The sequence below is a fragment of the Thermoascus crustaceus genome, assembly GCF_041956765.1.
Source record: "Thermoascus crustaceus strain CBS 181.67 unplaced genomic scaffold VTN00scaffold_1, whole genome shotgun sequence".
In the NCBI taxonomy this organism is placed as follows: Eukaryota; Fungi; Ascomycota; class Eurotiomycetes; order Eurotiales; family Thermoascaceae; genus Thermoascus; species Thermoascus crustaceus.
The window spans coordinates 1,665,438-1,688,192 of NW_027192527.1; the positions used below are offsets into that span (position 1 = coordinate 1,665,438).

At 50.0% G+C, this 22,755-nt stretch overlaps 10 protein-coding genes across 10 annotated transcripts; 4 read left to right on the forward strand and 6 right to left on the reverse strand.

Moving 5' to 3' along the window:
• Window positions 1-59: 59 nt before the first annotated feature.
• Window positions 60-467, reverse strand: VTN00DRAFT_586 (uncharacterized protein; the record flags this gene model as incomplete). The annotated part of the gene is made up of 1 exon (XM_069432436.1): window positions 60-467. One exon carries the CDS (start codon window positions 465-467, stop codon window positions 60-62), a length of 408 nt encoding a protein of 135 aa, XP_069291293.1.
• A 363-nt stretch (window positions 468-830) lies between these two features.
• Window positions 831-1,521, forward strand: VTN00DRAFT_587 (uncharacterized protein; the record flags this gene model as incomplete). Its single annotated transcript, XM_069432447.1, has 2 exons — window positions 831-1,284; window positions 1,349-1,521. The coding sequence occupies 2 exons, from the start codon at window positions 831-833 to the stop codon at window positions 1,519-1,521; spliced, it is 627 nt and encodes a 208-aa protein (XP_069291294.1).
• A 2,442-nt stretch (window positions 1,522-3,963) lies between these two features.
• Window positions 3,964-4,260, reverse strand: VTN00DRAFT_588 (uncharacterized protein; the record flags this gene model as incomplete). The annotated part of the gene is made up of 2 exons (XM_069432458.1): window positions 3,964-4,148; window positions 4,200-4,260. 2 exons carry the CDS (start codon window positions 4,258-4,260, stop codon window positions 3,964-3,966), a joined length of 246 nt encoding a protein of 81 aa, XP_069291295.1.
• A 307-nt stretch (window positions 4,261-4,567) lies between these two features.
• VTN00DRAFT_589 (uncharacterized protein) lies at window positions 4,568-7,428 on the forward strand (the record flags this gene model as incomplete). Its single annotated transcript, XM_069432469.1, has 2 exons — window positions 4,568-7,018; window positions 7,084-7,428. The coding sequence occupies 2 exons, from the start codon at window positions 4,568-4,570 to the stop codon at window positions 7,426-7,428; spliced, it is 2,796 nt and encodes a 931-aa protein (XP_069291296.1).
• A 1,452-nt stretch (window positions 7,429-8,880) lies between these two features.
• Window positions 8,881-12,019, forward strand: VTN00DRAFT_590 (uncharacterized protein; the record flags this gene model as incomplete). Its single annotated transcript, XM_069432481.1, has 6 exons — window positions 8,881-9,411; window positions 9,747-10,013; window positions 10,077-10,155; window positions 10,221-11,465; window positions 11,573-11,662; window positions 11,967-12,019. 6 exons carry the CDS (start codon window positions 8,881-8,883, stop codon window positions 12,017-12,019), a joined length of 2,265 nt encoding a protein of 754 aa, XP_069291297.1.
• A 354-nt stretch (window positions 12,020-12,373) lies between these two features.
• Window positions 12,374-15,054, reverse strand: VTN00DRAFT_591 (uncharacterized protein; the record flags this gene model as incomplete). The annotated part of the gene is made up of 2 exons (XM_069432492.1): window positions 12,374-14,173; window positions 14,233-15,054. 2 exons carry the CDS (start codon window positions 15,052-15,054, stop codon window positions 12,374-12,376), a joined length of 2,622 nt encoding a protein of 873 aa, XP_069291298.1.
• Window positions 15,055-15,925: 871 nt separating this feature from the next.
• Window positions 15,926-16,648, reverse strand: VTN00DRAFT_592 (uncharacterized protein; the record flags this gene model as incomplete). The annotated part of the gene is made up of 3 exons (XM_069432503.1): window positions 15,926-16,243; window positions 16,313-16,435; window positions 16,496-16,648. 3 exons carry the CDS (start codon window positions 16,646-16,648, stop codon window positions 15,926-15,928), a joined length of 594 nt encoding a protein of 197 aa, XP_069291299.1.
• Window positions 16,649-16,975: 327 nt separating this feature from the next.
• VTN00DRAFT_593 (uncharacterized protein) lies at window positions 16,976-18,058 on the forward strand (the record flags this gene model as incomplete). Its single annotated transcript, XM_069432514.1, has 2 exons — window positions 16,976-17,505; window positions 17,575-18,058. 2 exons carry the CDS (start codon window positions 16,976-16,978, stop codon window positions 18,056-18,058), a joined length of 1,014 nt encoding a protein of 337 aa, XP_069291300.1.
• A 534-nt stretch (window positions 18,059-18,592) lies between these two features.
• Window positions 18,593-20,317, reverse strand: VTN00DRAFT_594 (uncharacterized protein; the record flags this gene model as incomplete). The annotated part of the gene is made up of 2 exons (XM_069432525.1): window positions 18,593-19,240; window positions 19,316-20,317. The coding sequence occupies 2 exons, from the start codon at window positions 20,315-20,317 to the stop codon at window positions 18,593-18,595; spliced, it is 1,650 nt and encodes a 549-aa protein (XP_069291301.1).
• Window positions 20,318-20,376: 59 nt separating this feature from the next.
• On the reverse strand, window positions 20,377-21,008 carry VTN00DRAFT_595 (uncharacterized protein; the record flags this gene model as incomplete). Its single annotated transcript, XM_069432536.1, has 3 exons — window positions 20,377-20,621; window positions 20,677-20,926; window positions 20,970-21,008. 3 exons carry the CDS (start codon window positions 21,006-21,008, stop codon window positions 20,377-20,379), a joined length of 534 nt encoding a protein of 177 aa, XP_069291302.1.
• Window positions 21,009-22,755: the final 1,747 nt, after the last annotated feature.

The following is a 22,755-nucleotide window of genomic DNA, read 5'->3' on the forward strand; positions in this document are numbered from 1 at the left end:
AGCCTGCCAAAGCGCCCAAAGCCAACAAGAAGCTCATAGATATAATCCTGCGGGTATATTCACTCAGGCTCCTCATCGTCAAGACTCGGGACAATGACGTCCCAACCAGGATCTTCCAGTTCCAGCTCTAGTTCATCTTTATCCTTGCTGTCATCTCTGGGCTTTCGGAACCTGAAGGCAACAGGCTGTCCGTCCTTGATATCTGCCGCCTGCAAAGTGACGTTGCCCCCATTCTTTTTGCCTACGACGCCTTTCTTCGTAACCCCTCCGCCCGCGAGCTCGGGCATCTCGACATCGAGCCTTGTCCACCCTTTGTCGAGTTCGTTCTTGTCCACCGGAACTCCAAATTCGATTTCTGAAGGGTCATCTGGAACTGGATCGCCGTTTATCTCTTTCAAGCCGCGAGATTTCAGAGCTTTGAGGAGGATTTCCTTTGTCGATGCGATCGATTCATTGGCTGGTAACATGAGAAGCACGGTGGTTTTGTGCTTCTTGAACCGTAAGGTATAGCTCAGCGGGTCCGGCTTCGACTTTTGCATGAGTCAGCTAAAATTAATAGATGTGCGTGATGAATGTAATAGGGCTTACCATGTTGTGTAGTGCTTGGATCTGACAGCTGCGGAGTCTGCTCTGGCGGGGAGCTTTGATAGTCGGAGGTCGGGAATTGGAGTCGCGTGCGCCGACCGCGCCAATCACCACCAGACCGCACCACTGCAGGGCGACCGAAGCAGACACTCGGGGAAGAGTTTCAGTTGACTCTCCAATTGAGTGCACTAGATTCAAAACAGTTTGTACTGTCTTGCTGGATTTATTCTGCTCTTTAAAAAAAAATGGCGGCACTGGAGGACCCGTCTCAGCCAGAGGCACCATCAACTCAGCTCAAGATCATGCACTGGTACAAACTGTTCGACTCAGACACCCCACCGCGCCTTGGGATGGAGATAAGGAAACGCCTACCGTATACAACCCTTGGTGCATTTTCAGTTGGAATGGCCATTGGTGCCTCTCACGGTAGCAAAATGGCCGCATTTCAATTTCGTGCGGAGAACGCCCACCGCTTTCCTACGACATCGACCGGGTGGTTCCAGTACCACAGGACGAAGAATTACAAGGCTATGCTCGGCGGCATCAAGGAGGGTATAAAGATGGGATCAAAACTTGGTGCTGGGGCCCTGACATTCTGCCTATTTGAGGAGGGAGTCGACTATGCCCGCAATGACCGGAGGGATTTCCTGTCTACTGTCACGGCTGGCCTGTCATTCTCAGGGATATACAGCTTACTTGGTACGTTTCCTTGTAGCTCATTGGTGAAATCTCATAAACATAAACTGATGAAGTGTTATTCTAGCTCGCCATGACATCTACACTGCCGCCCGTACGACGAAACTAGGTTTGAAACTGAGCCTAGCATATGGTTTGATGCAGGACGTGCTGGAGTCTATAAAGGGTAATCGGCCTGCATACATTAACTTCCTGCTAGGCAAACGGCAGTCCAGCAGCAAAGTCGAGGATTCCCTTTGATTCCTACGCTTCGATGTTTGGGACTGCGCGCGAAGAGACGCTAAAATGAAATGGAAAGTGGCCGCGAGTCTATGAGTCTCACGATAACGGGCTAGACTTTGCTGTTGAACTTATTGCATTACATCAATACTCGAGGTGGAGCGGATTCTCCTGGTAGGTAGAAACACTACTGGTCTGACGGAATTAGGAAGATAGGTAGCTGACCACAATCAGCGCATTCTCATTTATTCACATACCATCGGTATCTGGACTTCACCTTCCACTTCGGGCGAAGGGACACATTCTGTACGCTTCCTCGATGCGCATCTCCGCTCCTTCTTCTAGTACTACTCCTGCATTCGATTACCTGGCGATCCAGGCTTCTAATGGCTTGGCGGCATTCTAATCCGCTCAGACTGTGGCAGATGAAGCCTCGCCATGTTCAGAACTTCTCCTTTAGGGAATTTTGTCAACTTCAGACTAAAACTCAGGCCACGACAACCAAGGGGCTATAAACGCAAGACCGCAGAGCTGAGCCGGACTTTCTTCATCGCAGGGAGCTAATGACGAGGGCGACAGACTAAGGCCTCAAATTACGCCCCATCATCATATTGTGGAAACCTGTGAATACGCTTCCTCTGTGCAATTTGCCGCACATTCATTACACCTGTGCCCATGCGACTTTAAATTCCCGTTTCCAATGTCTGTGCCCGCGAAATGGTTTTGCTCCCAAGACCGGAGCTACTATTATATCATCCGGTATTGGGCCGACACGGGCACTTATGGCGGAGTATTCGCGTGTCTCGTTCTTTCTTGGCTATAATAACCCCGCTCGAGATGCAGTTTTATGTGCGCTGTCAAATGGGATAGAGAGCAGCAGTTGTTTTGAACGGAATGTTTTGACGACCATGAATTACTGTATATACTTGAATCATCATATTCGTTCAATATATTCTCATGCTCCAAGAATCCCAGTCAGAGGAGCAGCGCGGCAGAGCTCCCAGAATGGTCCATCGTAGCGAAGGAGCAGTAAAACTTCTTGGCGTAGCTGCACCGAGCGGACCATTTGTGTGCCTGGGACATTCGAGCTCACGTGTATAAGACGCAGGTTGGCGACTTCCAGCTGCATAAAGAAGCACAGCGGACGCCTCTTCCCATACCCTTCCTGTAGGAACAGTCAAACCTGGCAAGGGTATGATCAGTTTCTGCTCCAGTTCAAAACAATATTTCTCTATGTACTCAAAACGAGGCTTCCGAGCATCTGAGCTGCTTTGTTTAGTTCATGCCTAGGTAGATACTGCATTTGTGAACACGCGCCATTACACGCCAGTAATACATAGCTCAAGCGAATCCGGAATGCATAGAAAACCCGCTACTGCAAGACCCTGGTAATCGACATTCGACGACGGCGAACGTAGGCAATAGATGCAACCATGTTTACCAGTTGCTATTCTCACACAGAGTGTTTGTCTTAGCGGGTTGCCCCCAAACTCGAAACTTCGGTGGCGCCGGCTGATAAGCACCGCGAGGGGCAGGATCGCGTGCCTTATGATAAGCTCAACGTGTACTGCATGGTGTGTGCCTGGCAGGGCCTCGTCTCATTTATCTTGGGGTCTCCTTGTCTTGGTATGTACAATGCTTCACGGACCTGGAAGCTGAAAGGCTCCGTGTATGAAAAGGATCAGGACCGTTGAAAGTGAGCACTTATGCAACAGCCATGGGCCTCAGGATCAGGATGCCTGGATAGGCAAGGCACGTATCTTCTTCCGACTGACTGGAGATCTCTGCAATTTGCCGGACTTCCAGAACACTGCTAGAAAATGAGCCCCCACGAGCTTCCGGCCTGTCCGTCTCTCTGATGCTTATCAGCTGCTCCACGGGGCAGCCATTGATGGATCAGTGTGATTTCTCAACTGAGCACGAAGCGCTAACAGACTGCTCTCGACATCTGGGTATGGAAACATGGGCAAACAAAGCGCACAGGGCATGATGACGATGGCGACGAGAAGGTCGCAAGCGAGGCTCGGAGGGCGGTGCGGGACGAAGGCCGCGAAGCGGTCCCGGCGGTGCCCCGCCGCAACCGTCGACCGACATGACTGGGCTGCGGAGAGCGTCGCTGAAGAGCCCGAACGGCAGTGATGATCACTAGCATCTGCTGCTGGTCCTCCGCAGACGAGCGTTCTGTACCTAGGTGAGCTAGAGAACCAAACGAGCTGGCCCGTGTGGAAGCAGATGCCAGACAGTCCTCCAGCTTCTCTCCCTCCGGCTCTCTTCCTCCCTCTTGTCTATACTGCGCATCTTGCTTTGTTCTTGGATCTGGGCTCTCCTCCGGGTTCCACCTGTCAGCTCTCGTGCTCTGCGCCCATCTCTCTACCCCCCGGCTAGCTTTCTCTTCTATTAATATCTCCGACCGCATTTTCAATCGGAGAGCCTGAGAAACCACCGGCAGACTGTGTCGTGCAATCAACCGCTCCGCTCCACAGCACCTCCGGTTCGCACGCTTGGCTCCTCCCCGCGCTGAGGGAGTCCTCCCTGCACCGGTGTTTCGTCCGCAGGCCGTCCCCCCACCTCTGCGCTGCTCAGCGGCTTCAGCCGGGCGTTGGGCACGGCGAGCTTGAACTTTCTTCTGCTTCGTATCCCGATCGATCCTGGTAATGTCGATGAACAGCTTCAGCTCCTGAGAGTTTTCCGTATCAAACCTCTAGCGGTGAAGCAGTCGTCTAGCGGAGCCCGCCAGCTTCGTAAGTGGATCTCCTCCATTGCATTCGGCCCCGTCATTCCCCCGCCTTGGCCAGGAATTGATCTCATTGGCGACCTCAGGATATCTCCAAGGGCGTTCGAAGCATATTTTTCCTCGTGTTCCTCTCCCGCTTCATCTCCCTCAGCTCGACGATTGCCTTATTTCTGCTCTGAGGTTGCTGGGAGCTCCGACAATGTGCTGCGGAGCTCAATGATTCTGATTCCGTCGACGTCATCGACCCATTGACCCCGTCTAGACCATCATGCGTCTTCTTTGATACCTTGGCCTGATTTTGAGATTGGAGAGAAAGAGAAAAATCAAACGGTCATGCGGCGCCATGGCAGAGCCGGTGGAGGGTCTACCAAGGCCGCTCCTCGCATCTCCGACACCGTCTCTTTAATACATACCTTTAACTCCGAAACAAATCCAAACCGCCCCCTGCGCCCCTCACCATTGGCATCCTCGCAGATACAGGGCATGCCCTTGGATCTCGTCGATCGGATACGCTCTTTCCCTTTGTTCCAGTCCACTCCGGAGTCGTTCCTGGCTGAAGTCGGACTGCATCTCCGTCCGCAGTTGCATTCACCCAACGACTACATACTGACGGAAGGTGATGAGGCCAAGGCCATGTACTGGTTAGTCCGGGGTGCTGTAGCAGTCACGTCTCGGGATGGTGAGAGCACGTATGCAGAGCTCAAGCCAGGAGCTTTCTTTGGGGAGATTGGTGTTCTGATGGATCGACCCCGAACTGCAACTATCATCGCCCGAACACGATGCTTACTAGTGGTGTTGACCAAGGAGGATTTCAGGAACATACTCCCGCGGTTCCCGGAGGTAGAGCGGGCAATCAGAGACGAGGCTCAGGAGAGATTGACAATCCTTGAGAAGAAGAAGAAAGAAACACCTCCCTCGCCTCCTAGTCCATCTGGCCTCAATAGAAGAGGCTCAAAGAGAGTGAGGGACAGCTTTTCGGGAGACTTGGCTGTGGGTGAACAGGAGGACTTGAGCGTCAATAGCATCAACAAAAAGCGCAAATCTCCAAGTCCAGGCTTAACAAATGGGACAGCAGCGAGCGCACTGGCGAATGGAATGGTTAGCGTTCGACTTTTGCTAAAGGAACTACCTTTATTCTCCGGACTACCCCCAGATTTACTTCATTTCCTTGGTCTAAATGCACAACCACGATCGTACCCTCCCTTCACGGATATCATTCGACAAGACTCTCAGGGCCGTGAGATATATTTTATTGTCCGGGGCGAAGTCGAGGTCATCAACGAGAAGCTGGAAATCCAGCATGGACGTAATGGGTCAGACAACATAGAAAGACGAGGAATTGAGGTCAAAGCTCGATTGAGACAGGGGCAGTACTTCGGGGAGGTGGTCAGTCTTTCGCTTGCACCGCGCAGAACAGCGACCGTTCGCTCTGTCTCTTCCGTCGAGTGTCTGATGATAAGCGGAGAAGTGCTCTCAGAATTCTGGGAGAAATGCCCCAAGGATGTCCGGCAGCAGATCGAGGGCACGGCCAAGAAAAGGCTCGTATCTGCTTCTGATGGTGACGTTGTAATGGCCGATGCAGCTGACACGACGCCGCCTATCAATGAACTTGCAATAGACGAGAAATTCAAGATTACCGCCTCTAGAAGACAGTCTATGCCGCTTGTCACGCTGACGGAAACTGAGTTGGACAGTCCACACAAACCCACCCGGATAGAGGACCGGCCCGTCTTGAAACCATCAGATCCGGACCCATTCCTAAATGTCGGGTTAGATAACGTGCGACTGAGATCTCGGCGTGGATCACTTGCACCACCTACCCCTGAAGAGGCCTCGGGGGAACAACAACGTCAATCACCGTCAAATGAGACCCGTTCGGGTAGTGCCTCGCACCTTGCTGTTCCCGATGGAGGCCAAAATTCAAAGCCGCAAAAAATTGTCCGACGTCCTTCCAAGTCTGAAAACCGGGGGTTTCTACCCGAAAATATTCTTTTGACCATTTTCCAACATCTCGAGCTTCACCATCTTCTTCGTCTCCGGGCTGTATGTCTCCGCTGGTCAGAGATCCTGAACAAATCTCCCCATATCCTTCGGTATCTGGACCTTAGCATGTACAACCGGAAAATCACGGATGAAGTTCTTACTTCGATTATTTGTCCCTTTGTCGGTGACCGCCCCCGGTATATCGACATCAGCAACTGCTTCCATATCACAGATGAGGGCTTCATGGCATTGGCTAATACGTGCGGCCAAAATGTCATAGCATGGAAGATGAAAAGCGTATGGGATGTAACCGCATCTGCGATCCTCGAAATGACCGGAAAGGCGACAGGTCTACAAGAAGTGGACTTGAGCAATTGCAGAAAAGTCAGCGATACGCTCTTGGCCCGCATCGTCGGCTGGGTCGTGCCAGCATCAACATATGTTCAGCAGCAGAGTCTAAATGATAAGGCTGCTCAGGCAGGAAAAGGAGTGATAAAGCCCACCATGCAGACTGCGGCTGGCGTCGTCTTTGGCTGTCCGCAGCTGAAGAAACTGACATTGTCATATTGCAAGCATGTCACAGATCGTTCCATGCATCATATTGCTTGTCATGCCGCCCCTCGTATTGAACAAGTCGACTTGACACGCTGCACAACAATCACAGACCAGGGATTCCAATATTGGGGAAATGCCCAGTTCACCAGGCTGCGGAAGCTCTGTTTGGCAGACTGTACTTACCTGACAGATAATGCTATTATATATCTGACCAATGCAGCGAAGCAGCTGCAAGAATTGGATCTGGTGAGTCCGAGACTGCGTTGCGTAGCGCCGTATTCGAAGATCGCCGGCTAACTCGCTTATTTCAGTCGTTCTGCTGTGCCTTGTCAGATACTGCAACAGAGGTCCTTGCCCTTCAGTGCTCTCAATTAACACATCTCAATATGTCATTCTGTGGATCAGCTATCTCTGATCCGTCACTGCGCAGTATTAGCCTGCATCTCCTGATGCTCAAAGAGCTTTCAGTACGTGGATGCGTTCGCGTCACAGGTGTAGGTGTGGAAGCTGTGGCTGAAGGCTGTAATCAGCTGCGGTATTTCGATGTCAGCCAATGCAAGAATCTTACTCCTTGGCTTGAATATGGTGGAGACATCAAATACAGGAACAGGATACGCTTCGAGACCGTCGCGCAGAACGGCAAACTCTATCGATGACCACCTCATTCCAGGCTTAATATTTATTGAACCCACCATTTTCATGTCATTATGCTCAGTGATATATGTTTTGCAAAATTTAATGGTCAAAGGGTTTCTTTCTCTTGGATATGAGCTTATTTGGTTGTCTAATATTCCCCTGTCCCAATTGTTATGATTCCCCAAGCAACTTTGTGCCATGCATTTCTCTACGTCCTCTGCCCGTCTTTCGATATTTTTTATTGTCCAGATGTATCAATGATTCATGAGAATGACCGACGTGAGCCGCTCAATCGATGTCCTGTTGCCCCCCCTCCTTCCTAACGTACCTCGTTTTTCGTCACTGATCCGGCTGGGCTGAGATTAGCATCTGCGTTTACGTTGCACTTTCAGGATACTCTGCTTTCAGATTCTTGGCCAGAGCAGGCGTGAGAGGAGTTTTGGAGAGGACCGGCAATCGCCAGCATTTTCCTTGGTTTTGGTTGGCACTGAGCATTCGAATGCATGTGGTTTGTATCTATTAGATGTGTCATAGTTTGGACTATCTCGGTCTCAGGATGATTCTGTCTTTTTCTGGAGCTTCAAAACGGCATCCGGCCTTATTTGATTTTATTCAATAAAAGAGCATTTCCATCCATGAGTCTGCTTTCTTTTAGAAGTTGTTTTCTTTAATTGTTGTGCATTGTCCACCTACTTTACAGGAAGGACTGTCTTACAAGCCACACAAAAGAATAGACCCTACTACTGTAAGTGAAAGGAGTCAACAATGGCACTTTGGATAACATGTGTACAACAAACCTTGAATATTGGAAGACCCCAATTGTTTCCCGATGGCAATGTCTGCCTGATAACGCCTCTGCTGGTTCGTGCGCTCCAAGCACGGCCAGTCCAACTCTGTTATGCTGTTCTATAGCAGGGAATCTAAAAACGGTGTCTTCGGAGAGCTAAAGGCTATGTCTGTGTTTCACTCCAATGGCTTTGTTTATGACAAAGCCTCTTCTAACTCTTATTGCTCACAAACCTCCCCATTGTCTAAGAACCATAGTCTGTTCGAGAACACTAAAGGATCACTGTAAGAGCAGAAAGGGACTTTCATCTCTATACTCTTTACGACTCTTAGCATAGATTTATCACCACAATTACTTTGTCTTGTCAACATCTTTGTTTACTGAAAGAAGAGACCGGAAAATGGATCTCTTGGTGAGGGGAAACTCTTGTCCCCTAATGTCTATAAGATCTTCTGTTTGGGTGATTTCCTGCTTCTCCTCATAGCACAATTTCTCGCTGTCCCAACATCAAGATCCGTTCGAACTTCTATTCTACTTTTGGCAGCTTGCTGTACTATCTTATTTGCCAAATATTTTCCGCCTTCACGGTTTTTTGCACTCTTGGGTTCTTCAAGTCTTATGCTGTCCTACATTCTTGGGTCTCGAATTTCTGTGTTTCGTTAATCTGCTGCATCTTTGCGCAAATATGTCTGATGATAATAATAACAGGAAGAGAATATTCGATATTTTCAATGAAAATGGCGGAAATATGTCACAGTTTTCTACGGATTACCTAAACAACGACAAGAACAACATCAAGAATGAAGGCGATACAGGTACTCAAGACATTCTGGATGAGGGTGAACCTTCAAATACGAATATGGTTGATTATGACAATGCTGCTTTTGGCCTGCGGGATAGTGATGACTCACAGAATGTCGAGGCGCCATCCTCTCAAAATGCTCTCCCCGAGACGGGTCCGGGGACACAGTCGCAGGCACCATTGAACTTGCATCTGGCCGACCAAAATGTCGTCACCAATGCAGTTGCCCAAGGAACAAGTAATACGGCAGCTCAGGGAATTGAGCAGCCCCAGGGAGAAACCCAAGAGCGTCCTGCAAAACGCCCTCGAAAGGAGCGCCGTCGCAGGGATGAACCAGAGCCTGATTACTCAGAGCAAGTTCGTGCGAGGTTGCAAAATAACACTCGTACTGGCCAGGCTTGTGATCGTTGCAAGGTAATTTCATATACTTGGACAACATTCATGCCATTTACCTTTTCTAAATTGCTGTTTTGCTGCCTTTGTCTTTTGTTCTAGTTTTGCTTGGATGTGCTGCTTTACCCATCCTTTTTGTCTCTTTCCTTCGTTTATTTCATCAACTCGCCTCCTGGTGGAGACAGCTCAGTCTGTTTAGAAAGACATTCCCATCAACTAAATGGCTGAGCGAGCTGCTGATGAAGCATAGATATTGCTTCCGGACACTTGGTCACTCTTCATTCCCTATGCTGTTTATCATTTTTCATGACTGCCATAATGGAACATTTGCTAATGCCTACCTAATTAACTTACAGGAGCGCAAGATGAAGTGCGATGCAACCGCAGAGGGCTGCAGAAACTGCGCGGCTCGGCACCTACCTTGTAAGGTTACTGACCGTATCACTGGGGAGACTTACGTCCGTGGAGAGCTGCAGCGGCTCCGAAGAGAGAACGACCGGCTGCGAAACCACCTTGCTACAGCATGCAACGAGCTTCAGTATTACCGAGACATTTTCAATGGTGGACAGCCCAGCCAGGCTCCATCTGGAAACTTCCCATACTACAACCCGAACCCGTTTCAGGTAAGTGATCAGCAAGAGATGCACTTGAATGCTGAACATGGATGCTGACCCTACTACCCATAGATGCCTACGGCGCCTCCAGTACCTACCTATCCAATGCCTACTACAAATACTATGATGGATCCAGCGCCAAGACGTCCGAGTACGAGCAACACCCAGACCCTTGACTTTGGACCCTTTCCTAACTGACACCTGATGATGACCCAGGCGGATCGGATATGTATGGGGGGCAGCGACCTTTCGTCCCGTACCCTCGCCGGCCCATAACACCAGTTAATCAACCCCAATTCCAACCTCCTACGCAGCATCCACGTCCTAACCCTCAGTACAGCGGGATTGGCCCTCATCAGCCTAGCATGTCTGGTTCTCAGACCACGCAGAATCTGCAGATACTCTCTCAAAAACCCTCACTGTTTCTTGTGTACGGCCCTGGGATCCAGAATCGAGCGCCAAGCAGAGGAGGTTATCGTCCAAGAATCCCTGCAGGGGAACAGGGAAATCAAAATGATATTGTCACCCCTTCGTCGAGCATGTCTGGGCCTGAGAACACACAATATCTGCCAGCATCCTCCCGAGGCACGGGTGTCCAAAATAGACCGCCAAGTAGAGAAATAACTCATCCTTCAGCGAATACTCAGGGGGGAGAGAGACGCCCACAATATATTAACCCTCCTCAACCTAGCTTTTCTAGCAGTGATTACGCCCCTACGCAGCCTCAGTCGGCAAACTGGCAGGACTCTCTGCCATTTACCGTTGAAAATGGCGGGGATTATCAGCATCACCAGAATTACCGGCAGCGAGGAGTAACTCAATCTCAAACGATCCCTGAGCAGCGAGAAGAATACCGGCCGTCTGGTATATCCTCCCGACGCCCCTCCTCGTTCTTTGACAGCGACACAGGGCTCCATAATCGACCACGGAGTACAGGAGCTGGTCGTCCTCCAACGGCCCGCGACGAGCGAGAGGAATCTCAACCATGTAAGTCCAGTGTTACTACTGTCTGCGTTCCGGGCGGCATACCTGGTACCGAATACTACGTCCCACGCGAGTCGGTAGACTGGCGGGGCCCCTCACCGTACGTCACTGAAAATAACGGCAGAAACCAGGATCACCAGCAGCGAGAAGCAGCGACTCAACCTCCTCCCTCCTCTTCTCCTCCTCCTTTCCCTCCATTCTCTGACGGGCAAGAGGAACCTCAGGAAGGGAAGTTCTTTACTGACCTCGAGCTGGAGAACCGTAGAATCCCAGCATTTCCGCGGTTTTCTGAGGAGTCATCTGATGAATTTCCCCTGGATACTGAGGATCAACAGCAGCAGCAACAAAGAGGGAGGTTCCATTCCTCAACAAAACCTGATGGGGGAAGAGGGAAACAGAGGAGGGGGTCATCGGATCCAGACCTTTTCGATGAAAGTGATCCATTCCGTGACGTACCACGACGAGGTCTAGCTTTGTGTGGGTCGCGATGGAAGCATAGATAGGCGGTTCGTTGTTTGCCCACGGCTAAGAAGCGGAGAGATCCGCGCGTCACTTATATACTACTATATGCAGATAGCACATAGTAGCGACCGGCAGCAAGTACGATGATACCCAGCCTCACTCGAGTCAGGATGATCCCAAGAGGCTCTGTCTCCTTGCTACGCTGCTATGCAGTAAGTACCTCTATATGATGGACTCATATGCCGGATTTTCTCTATTCTCTCTTTGTGCCTGACAGCAGTTGTTGGCGTTGGTATTGGTTGGCATTTATATTGATAATTTGCATTTGGATTTGCATGGAGATGGAGTTGAGTACTTGACATTTAGATAGGTTTCTCTCTATATCTGTTTTCCTCTTTACATTTAATCAGTATTGCCATTGGCATTAGACATCACATATAGATTTTTCTTTTTGTTCTGTGAGCTTTTCTTAATTAATTGCATTACAGTCAGTATTGGGTCTAGCGTTTTATTTAGTGTTTGGCATTTTCATTGGCATGGGACGCAGCTGGACTTTCTGTATTACTTAGCAGCCTAGTTTATACCCTGGGTGGGCACCATGGATGCATTTAATGGCGTTTCTGAATGGATTTGAATCCAGCTGATCTCTTGGAATACCTTAATCTTGGGACAAACACTGTCATCTCGAATTCGAAACATGGAATTATTATGGATTGGGTATCTATCAACAAATTTGGAAACGCCGCTGTATCCCTCAGCTGATCTATCTGCCAGATTGTACCAACCACTCCCTACACCTAAGGTTCCCATGATCCCATGAGCCACATACTCCAAGAAAGCAGCCAGAAATATCTTATGTATCCCTATGCCAGACCCAGGTATACTCAAAAACAAAGATATTAATACACGCATACATGCATTCACTAATCATTCTTCTTCCAACAGCAACAGATCCCCCTACTCTCGCACCACTCCCTCACGAAACCCGCACTGACCTCCCGATCCTCCCCAATGAGGCCAAGACCTTCTGTGTTCAGCCACGTCGCGAGATCCTCCAGTACGATGGGGTCATACATGAGGATCTTCTCGTGCCAGGTGGGTCGCTTGCGTCCATTGACGTCGGACCGCATGCGAGGCTGGGCATGGATCGCCTTGGTGATCTGGGTGGATAGGTCGGGAAGTTTGGCTGAGTTTGCAGACTTCTGTGTTTTGGTTTTGGTTTTGGTTTTGGTTTTGGTTTTGTTGTTGGAAGTTGTGCTGTTGGTAAGTTTGGGAGCTCCAGAGAGAGTAAGAGGAAGTGGTGTCACACTTCGAGATGAGTGACGGTTTTGTTGGAGACGGCTCGGGGAAGGGATGAGCTCGTCTTCAGAATCTTCGATTTCTTCGACGTGGTGGAGGTGAGATAAGGAGGAAGGCTCTGGCTGTTTCCTGGGTGTTGCTGTCGTTGCTTTCTTGTCCGTGGTGGACGTCTTCTTACGTCCTCTGCCACGTTGTTGTTTGGGCGGTGATTGCGTACTCTCTTCCACTAGATGCGATCTAGTCTTGGGTTGGGATTTTGTTGTCCTTGACTTCTGGGTAGATGGTCTTGAAGGGTTTGCGGCCTCTAACTTGTTCTTCTCAGCTACATCTGGCTGGTTCGTAGCCTTGGAACTTGCTGAGTTCTGCGATCTTGCCCCGGGATGTTTGGATTCCCAGCACTTTTGAAGTAGCTCGATCATCTTATCACGACCCTTAACCGGCTTAAAGCCATACGCAGCTATTTGCTTCGCGAGCTCTGCATCCGTAAAACCACCAAACCTCGGCATCTCAGGCTGAGGTATAGCCGGTTCTTCAGCAGGCTGGGTTGGCTGGTGATCGACCGGATCAATTGGCTGCACAGAAATGGCACGCGTTTCTCCAGGTGGAGGAGGGAAGGAACATGGCTGTGGAACGCTTTTGGCATTTTTGGACTGTGGTTTTGGTGTACCGTCAATTTCAACCCATACATCTTCCTTTTGCCTTTCTTTCTCTTTCGTCTCAGTGACTTGCTTAGGTGCAGGGTCACAGATCTTGGACAAAGGGTCTGGAAAACCGGGAGAACCAACCATGTCCAGAACCTCCGCCTGCACAAGGGACCCGTCCAAATCTCTAGCAGCCACGGACCACAGATTTCTGGAGCTTGTAAAGCGCGACACAGTAGTACTCGTTGACGAAGCTGACACGCCACTTTGCTGACTAGGAAGAGTTTCCTGTTCCACAGTCATGATGCTCTCCGAAGCGCGGAGGGCCATCTGTGTCTCCCACACCAATGTCGGAGACTCGTCCCTCTCCAACTGGCTCCAGGTGCCAAAGAGAAAATCTTGATCATCGAATTTCTTGAAGGCAGCATCCGGAGACAAAACTATGCATTCTGGAGCAATAGTCGTTTTGCTTGACTCATCACTCTTCTTGCGCTTAGCTTTTGAGGGTTTCCGCTTCGTAGGCTTGGTCGCTTCTTCAGACGTCGGTTCTTCTTCGACCGTGAAATATTGACGGAGGCTGTTACTCTTTTCCTTATCATCGGGGACATAGCGTGCGGTCGCATGTGCAGTGATCGTGGTCATTTTCTTCTTTTTCTGTGGTTTCGTCTTCTTTTCGCCTCGTTGCGCTGGCGTGGCTCCGTCAGCCATCTCCACCGTCGCAGTCTCCTCAGTTTCCTGTTGTTGAAGAGGTCTCGAATTTTGAAAAATGTTCGAATCCACCAGCTTTAAAAGAAGTTAGTATTGTAGAACAATGGGCCAAATGAACGCCATTCACAACATACCTCTATCCGTCTCTTCTTCGTAGGGCCACCATCGTCAGTCCTCTTGGTAGCTTCCTGCGATAGTCGACTCTCCCCATTAAAGCCATAGTTGGAAAACAGATCACCAAAGCTGCGCCGGCCAGAAACCTCCTGTGAGGGTGTGTCATCACCGTCCCCGTCCAGGTTAATAACCTGTACCGCTGAATCCTTTGTCGGGGTCCAATCCAACCGCCTCTTTGTAGCTTCCTCGAGCTGGAGTCCTTCCTTTTCCCAGTCTTTCGGGGCCTTCTTCGACGAATCTTGAGATTCCGAGAGCTCTAGTAGTGCAGTCGCTTGCTTCACCGACTCACTAGCCTTGCTGCTGTCTCCCTTCGAGACTCTACCCTTCAGTGTCTTGTTGCCTGATCTCTCGCACTTACTTGTCGTCCGCGGCCGTCCCTTGGTTCTGTTCGTCGTCTTTTTGGTAGCCTTGGATTTGGGAGGTTCGCAGGAAACGCTCTCCAAATCTGTCGAAACTGTCTGCCGTTCCTCCACAGTTTTCTTCATCGCTACCCTCTTGAGCTTGCCTTTCGACTCCTTTTCCCCGGTCGTCACAACCGGTAGATTCTCTCCCCCGATCTCTTCACCAAAGGATTCCTTATTGTTCTCTGGCCCATTCTTCTGAGATTCGTAGTTCGTCGTCGCAGAGCGCGAAGGAGACTGGAATAGCGTCGAGGGCGAACGCATAGCAGGCGAAAATCCAAATAGCCGTTCGGGACTATACGCGACTGGGGTGGGCGAACGGGTGAAGATCCGTTCTGGAGAGGAGGAAGGGAGGATAATGACATTCGATGTCGAGGCCATGATGGCGGCGGGCCGCGACGGCGGAGGAAAGTGGACGTCGCGGTGAGAAGAAAAAAGATATATATATTATTTGGATAAGGGCCCGGCCGCTTAAGGACACATCGTGTATTGTCCTTATCTTTTTCTTCTAGTGGATGTCGAACGTATGGAGTACTGCGCGACTCCACAGCATGCCCCGGCCGTTCTCCGGGCTACTGCGGATCCTGAGGGCCAAAAGTTTGTCTTGGCAAGTTGCGAGTTTGCCTAATCGGGCGGGTGGCGGGGCAACCACTGGCATGGGAATAATAATAAGTTGGGTCGAACAGAACAAATGTTTCTTGGGTGCAATCTACGAATGAAAACGTCACTGTAGATATTTTCTGTTCCTGTAAATTGGCTTCGATATAGGCGAAGATTCTGCGATCTCGAAAAACGTGCAAGGCCTGCTGGAGAAATCTGCGGCGCATACTCCAAGTGCGTCTCCCGAGCAGGTAGCGAAACAGTTTCATCAAACTATCCGCCTGTCTAGTATCTAGCAATTCCTCAAGATATAGTAGGCAAAGTCACTATTGCAAAGGGTAGTTCTCAGGCAAATGTCCTTAGTTTTTCGAGACCGCCTCTTTCCCTCCTTTTTCTCCTTCGGCTGAGGAATAGAATTCCCATATCTTCAGTCACATCGATCGCGTCGATGAGATTTCTAGTCGCTATGAGAAATCACAAATAGATGGATAAAGCCCACTCCCATTCTCTCTCGTCATGGACACATACATTCCGGCAGACTGCGAAGTAAACCAGCCTTCAACAGTTGACGGAAAAATACCAGACCTCCTCATAGGAGAGCTGTGAACAGCAGAGGCAGTCAATTAAAAAGACAATAAAAGCATTGAAGATCTCACGATGCTCCCCGTAAAGCCATCGCGCCTAATATGGAAATCTCTAGTTCTCTTTTTCCACTGTCGGTAGTTCCGTTGACCTGGGCCTTTGCAGGCGCAAAGGGCGCTGCTCCCAATTTGTACGCCTTTCTAATCTTTCCAAGATCGGAAATAGCAGACAATGACTCATCGTCGAGTGGCACGGAGGTACCTTCGACAGACTTGGCAAGATGTTCCGCGACTGAATCATGGGTGATCTCAGGGGTTACGGAGACCTTAACCACCAACAGATCCTTCGTAGAATCCGTTATACCGAATCTACGAAAAGAATCGGCGATCTAAAGCTCCGTTAGTCTGGATTCCGTATGAAGCAATTGCAATTGAAAAGCATGAAGGGATGCGCGGACATTATTGCTCGGACTTAAAGAGAAGACAATCTCCGAATGGACATTCCGTGATTTTAGTCGCCCATTCAGGTAATCATTGACGGCTCTGAAGGTAGCTGCAAGAATATGTGTTTTCGAGAAGATCTATTCTTTTAGTTAGAATGGTCTGAGAATATTAATAATCAACTTCTTCCGCAGTCATACCATGCTTGCGTCGATGAAGGCATATTCAAATTCAGCGTTTCCTGAGAGTAGCTGGCTCCGCAAGAACGAAGCATTCTTCAAATCACGGTAGAGGGCGACATGGACGGGAAGAGATTCAGGAAGATGAGATAGGTGGAGAGTTTCTAAATACATATCGAAGGCCTTCAACTGTAAGACTGTTGCTGCAGCCTGAGACGACCTTCAATATGGTGGGGATCTACACACGGTCGAATATCTTATCGAGGCGCAACCGCATGCGGCCGCCGCGTCACGTGGGTGTTCGTGGGTGAGTCATGCACGTGATGGGCCGGCACTTCTGGAACGTTCGGGTGCCCGGAGCGGACGTCACTCGGCGTTAAGCGCTATCGAGGCTGATATCAGCGAGTGGAACTGGTGAACTTCGTTTATATCCCCTCCTTTCTGCCTACTTCAACCTCTCGTCAAAGGCAGTCTATCATCCAACAACATCCGTTTGCAGCCATGGCTTTCATGCTCAGACGGCCCTTCGCCGTTACGACGGCGCTCAAGCAAGTCCCTACCAAAGCCTCCAGCCCCCCCTCCATCTCCAACGCTTCCGCTCGGTTCTTCCACCACCACGCTTCCTTCAAGCGCGCCTCGTCTCCCATCCTCAGCAGCTCGAAGCAGACCTTCCAGAATGCCTTCCGTCGCACGTATATGCAGCCGACCTACCGGGTCGACCAGGGTACCCTGACCCAGAGGCTGCTATACGGAGCTGCCATTGTGGGTGGCACTGTTCTGGCGACGAACTTGATCTTCAACCGTGAGACGAGAGAGGATGGCGGTATGCCGCCATACGAGCGCAGCTACCTCAACGAGACGTTCCTGCACACCGGTTTGGGTGTTGGTATCATCGGTATTGCGGCTAGAGCGATGCACATGAACGGATGGTCGTACCGTCTGATGGCCGCGAACCCGTGGGCTGTTGTAGGTCTGAGTCTTGTCGCTAGCATCGGTACCATGTATGCGACTTACTACACGCCGCCTGAGAAGTAAGTAATCCGCTATATCCACCAGAAACCCCAGTATCCATTGTGTAGATGCTAAAATGTCAAACACAGCTACCTCCTCAAGTACGCCGCCTGGGGTGCTTTCAACGTCACTCAGGCCGCCCTTCTCTCGCCGCTCATGTTCATTAACCCCGCCATCCTCGCCCGTGCTGGTCTCTACACCGTCGGCATGATGGGCTCGATCGCCTTCGTCGGTGCGACTGCCAAGCAGGAGAAGTACATGTACCTCGGTGGCCCTCTGCTCGCCGGTGTTACCATCGTCGCTCTGTCCGGTCTCGCGCCCCTCGTCCTCCCCGCCACCGCGGCCCGCACACTGATGTGGTCTGAGCGCATCTGGCTGTACGGTGGTCTTGCCGTCTTCGGTGGCTTCACCCTGTACGACGTCCAGAAGATCCTGCACCACGCGCGCATGGCCCAACGCGGCTTGATCAAGAAGGACCCTGTCAACGAGAGTATCAGCCTTGAGCTCGACTTCATCAACATCTTCATCCGTATGGTGCAGATCCTGGGCATGCGCCAGCAGAACCGGAGGTAAAGAATCAAATCAACTGTGATAGAGAAAGGTGAAATGTGGGAAAGAAGATAGAACTATTGAATTCCATAACGCGAATTTCAAAACTGGTGCTTTTATCGAAGGAAAGAAATGAGACTGGACTTGTATTCCTTTTTCCCATGTATTATTATGAACGTGCACTATAGCATTTCTGTACATATCTTTTAAGCTCCAGCTCCATCTCAGCTGACATATTAACCCTACTCGAAAGGGAAAACAAACATGGAACAACAAAAGACTCTAGTTAATGATACTCTCCACTCCTGCATATCGAAAGAAATGGCGTGCAATATTAGAAGATAGTATCCGAAGAAGCATGAAGACATAGCGTTATTTCCAGGCAGAGGTTGTTAGAGGCCGCCAACAGAATATTCATACAAATATATGTAGAGTAGAAAGACAATCCTCATCTCAGATGAAACTTTTCTTTGCGCCTCAGATATGTAACTTGAGAAAGGTAACATTATGTATGTAATGCCATATCCCTCGGATCCATTCCGGTCATATCCCGACATTTTACACCATAAAACCCACCGCGCTGCCTATCGCCGACATGAACAAGGCTAGAGACAACGTGCTCAGACCTCTCGAATAGATACCGTCACCACTGGCAGCGGAATAATAAGCGCCGTACCCACCCTTGCCGTCAGCGGACCAGTTTCTGAAGCCGCACAGCCCGCTTCCATCCATCTGATCGAGAGGGAAGAGCACTCGAGGCTCGCCCTTGCTCATCGGCACCACTAGGTTTCCGGTCGACGAGTCCACGGTGTAGTTGACGCAGTTCAGCACGTCCATGGCCACAGTGCCCAGCTCATAGGTGACAGGCAAGCTAAGGTTGTAGTCCCCGCTCTTCTCGCCCTGCGTCGAGAGAACCATGATGGTTTGCCGCTGGCCCTTGCGGACGACGACCTCACTTGAGCCCGTGTAGATCGGGTAGGATTTCGAGTCGATGTAGGTCGGATCGATCCGGATAGAGTGTCTGCGGATGGCATTTAGGGTTGCGATCAGCTTGTACAGTGGAGCGCTAGTATCGTATTTCGAGAGCCATAGGGCTTCGCGATTGTGGCCGTTCTCTGAGTCACCGTCAAAGTGTTGCTCTTGGCCTTGATAGATCATGGGTATTCCATCGGCGAGGATGGTGAAAGCAAGGACGTTCTTGGCGAGCTGTAAAAGGAGAGAGTCAATTTCGTTAGCTACATTTCAGAAGACTTCTTCGTTTCATCGAAGGCGACTCCTTACCGCCATATCCTTGGTGTAAGAAGCAAACCGAGGTACGTCATGGTTTTCAGAGAATGAAGCCAACGCAGTAACATCCGGACACATCTCCTTCATAACCGAAATTTCGTTCGACAGTGCCGTCGTGTTCCCAGCAGTAAAGGCTTCATTCATCGCATAGTAGAGCGGGTAGTTCGGCACGCTGGGAAGGTACTCTTTTTGGTAATTGCATATAATGCTGGATTTTTGTTCGTAAACCTCTCCTGTCACGTATAGACCAGCTGCGTCGTAGAATTTCGGAAGGAAACTCGGGGTAACATGCTTCGCGGCGTCGATACGTAAGCCATCGACGGAATAGTTGGCAATCAATTCCTTTGCCCAGTCCTCCAAAATCTTTTGAACCGTGCTGTCCTCTGTCTTGAGATCGGGGAGCGGAACGATATTATCACCAGTCCAGCATTTTTGTGCGAGAGGATAATCGTTGTAATTCGTAATTGGACAGTAAGGGTGAAAGTACTCGTTGCTATCAAAAGGAGTGAAAACCGAATAGTCAACAGAAGTAGCCGGGTTACTTCCATTGGTGATGTATGCCATGTTGTTGATAACGGAATCAACCATCAAAAACATACCCCGTTCGTGGAGGGCGCTACTGAGATCAAGCAGGTCCTGGCGGGTACCAAAATGCTCGTTCAGTGTGTAGAGATCTTGCTGCCAGTAACCATGGTAGGCTTCACCGTATTTTGTTTCTCCCTCGATATTTTTGGTGACAGGAGAGATCATGACAGCGTCGAATCCCATGCCCTGGATGTAGTCCAGATGATCAATGACTCCTCTCCACGTTCCGCCGCAGTACAATCCCTCTGTGGTGTTGCAAGGAGCATCCGTTGATCCATCTGTCCGTGCAAACCTATCCGTAAAGACTTGATATACTGACCTTGGCTTCCAAGAAGTGGTATCCGCTGCAAATGCTGACGTTAGAAGGCCAAAGAGGGAAACCGAATGTAAATAGTACCGCCACCCAACCATCGTGATGATATTGAACGATTGATAATGTTGTAAAATCAAACAATTTCTTTTGTCGGCTGCTACTCAATGCATGCGTCTTTCCTTGTGTAGAGCAGGAAGAATCTTGTGTCGTATGAGTCGATTTTTAAACCGCCCCCCTCATGTTGCAGTGGCAAGGGACAGCTGATAGCCTCCACCGTTCGCGTAGCCAGGAGTAAAGCGTTGTAGAAGAAGTTGTACGGATTGTGACAGACGTGTTGAATACAAGGGAATGCTATCGATTGCAACAAAAAGCGCTCTGCAGGAGGCTTATCTCTTCTTTTACCTGTAGTAATGAAGCCCCACTACTAGTAGGCAGGAGATCTGCACGACAGACAGACGATGCAGGGTGGTAGACACAACGACAGATAGGGGACGGGATGCTTGATAGGTAGTAACTAAACGAATGAACCCCGTCACAGCAAGATGGGTAAGGTGAGAAAAAGAATGTAGAGCTGCGCTTGGGGTATTGGAAAGAGTGACAGGGAGAGATGATGCGATGGAAAGAGCGACAATCCGAGTTGGCCAAAGGAGTGTGAATGGTAGAACAGGGTCAAAGAGTGTGTGGGAAGATAGAAACCGGGCAGACGACTGATCAACCAGTCTCAATTCCGCGGCATGGAAACTGACTAACACCGAAACGGTGTCCACTGATGCCCTGACAAAACGGCATATCCCTGATTATGCCGGAGCCCGCCCTGTTGCACATGATGAAATTCGATTTGACCGTTCAAGAGGATCATTGTCGCTGCCCCGTCTCGAACCGGGGTATACATCGTTCTAGCGGCTTTTACGGCAGAGAAAACTGGAGGAGCGACGCCACAAGTTGCCAATTGGGGAACTGGTCTCGCATGGTACATCGGGGTCGGGCTCAGAAGAGGATAGCGGTCATAGATTACTCTAAAAGGGGCGTTTTTCTGGCGGGGTTGAGGCGTTCATGGAGAGCGCTATCGCAGGCGTGGGCCGTCTGGCGGCGAGCCGCAGCGCGGACAGGGCTGGCCCTGTCTTAGGGTTACTTAAGAGTTGGTCCGATCATTGGTCCACTGCAAGCCTCCTGCTGGTTTACTTATCAATCTTGGTGCTGATTCGAGAACTCCGGAACCGAGAGCCAGGGACATCGACAGTCGGATTGGCGATCAGGATCACTATGGAGACAGCGAAACCCATGCCAAGCTTCTGCGGACTCTGCGTCTCTTTTTTGCCGGGTTTTCCAGGTGCTAGGGATCTTCCGACCGACTGCTGGAGTCCTGGATTGTACGAAGCACAGTAATCATTATTCTCTGTGCACTGGGCTGGCCCTGCTGGATGCTGTGCTGTCTCCAGATTCTCGAGACTTTGCGAGGACGCCGTGAGCTGACGGCTCGGATATGGAACCAAACGGCGGTTTTTTGAGGGCCACTCTATATAACTAGACAGTTACATCGGAGTGGTCCCGAGCTTTCTCGCGCAGGGCAGCCTCGGCAGCTGAACAGATTTTGTCTCGCACATGATCTCCTTGTATCAGTTACCGTCCTGCTCTCAATGCGTAACATGTCATCGTCTCTTGCTATGGACCTGTTGAAAAGTACAAATCCTACTCTATGTTTGACTTGGCCTCTCAGCGCACATCAAACTGTGAACAAATTTCCAGATTTATTTTTGCAGAAAAAAGCCTCTGGAGAGTGGACCGATAATCGCGAAACTCATATCACGGCTGTCCTACTATAGCAGTTGCCAATAATAACAGCCATGGACCCGTCCATCCCACAGCATACCATTCTGATACCGTGGATAATAGCCGAAGTTATGCAGTACACTACAGTATTGCCCTGGTACAAAAAAAGGGATGATAATCCAGGGTCGTTCATAGGTCGAATACTTCTTCCTGGAAACGCAAGCACGCTTTCTATACAGTCGAGGCTTTGCTGCGTGCCTCTTTCTGCATGACTTCTATGGATTGATCAGTCTCAATTGTATTGAATCGACACACAGGCCAACATGGACTATGCAGTACAGAGGAAATACGTGGTTCGAAGCAGAAGGGTTGCACCCCTGTCACTGATGAGCGCCTCCGTTCCAGATCGTGTATTGTTAATGGCACCGCTAGCTGACCATTGCTGGCTTTCCCATGACGGAGTGGTTGAGTGATGCGGAGTAAGCGAAGCAATTGGAGCAGTCGCTGGCTCGCGACCTCGCATTTTCTGTGACTGCAGACCGGGGAGATGCAGGTACCCTTGCTCCAGCATACGATCCTAACACCTGTACAGAGTACGAAGCGCTCGTGTGCTCTGTATTATCCTGTACACATTCTCTCTTGACTGGCAATTGCAAGATGTCCAGCAACTTCCAGAGATGCTACGTTTTTCGTCTTGTTTTACCGTCTCTTGTGCTCAGGTTAACATTCTACAGAGGCAAAGACCGCAAAGACAGGAATTAATACT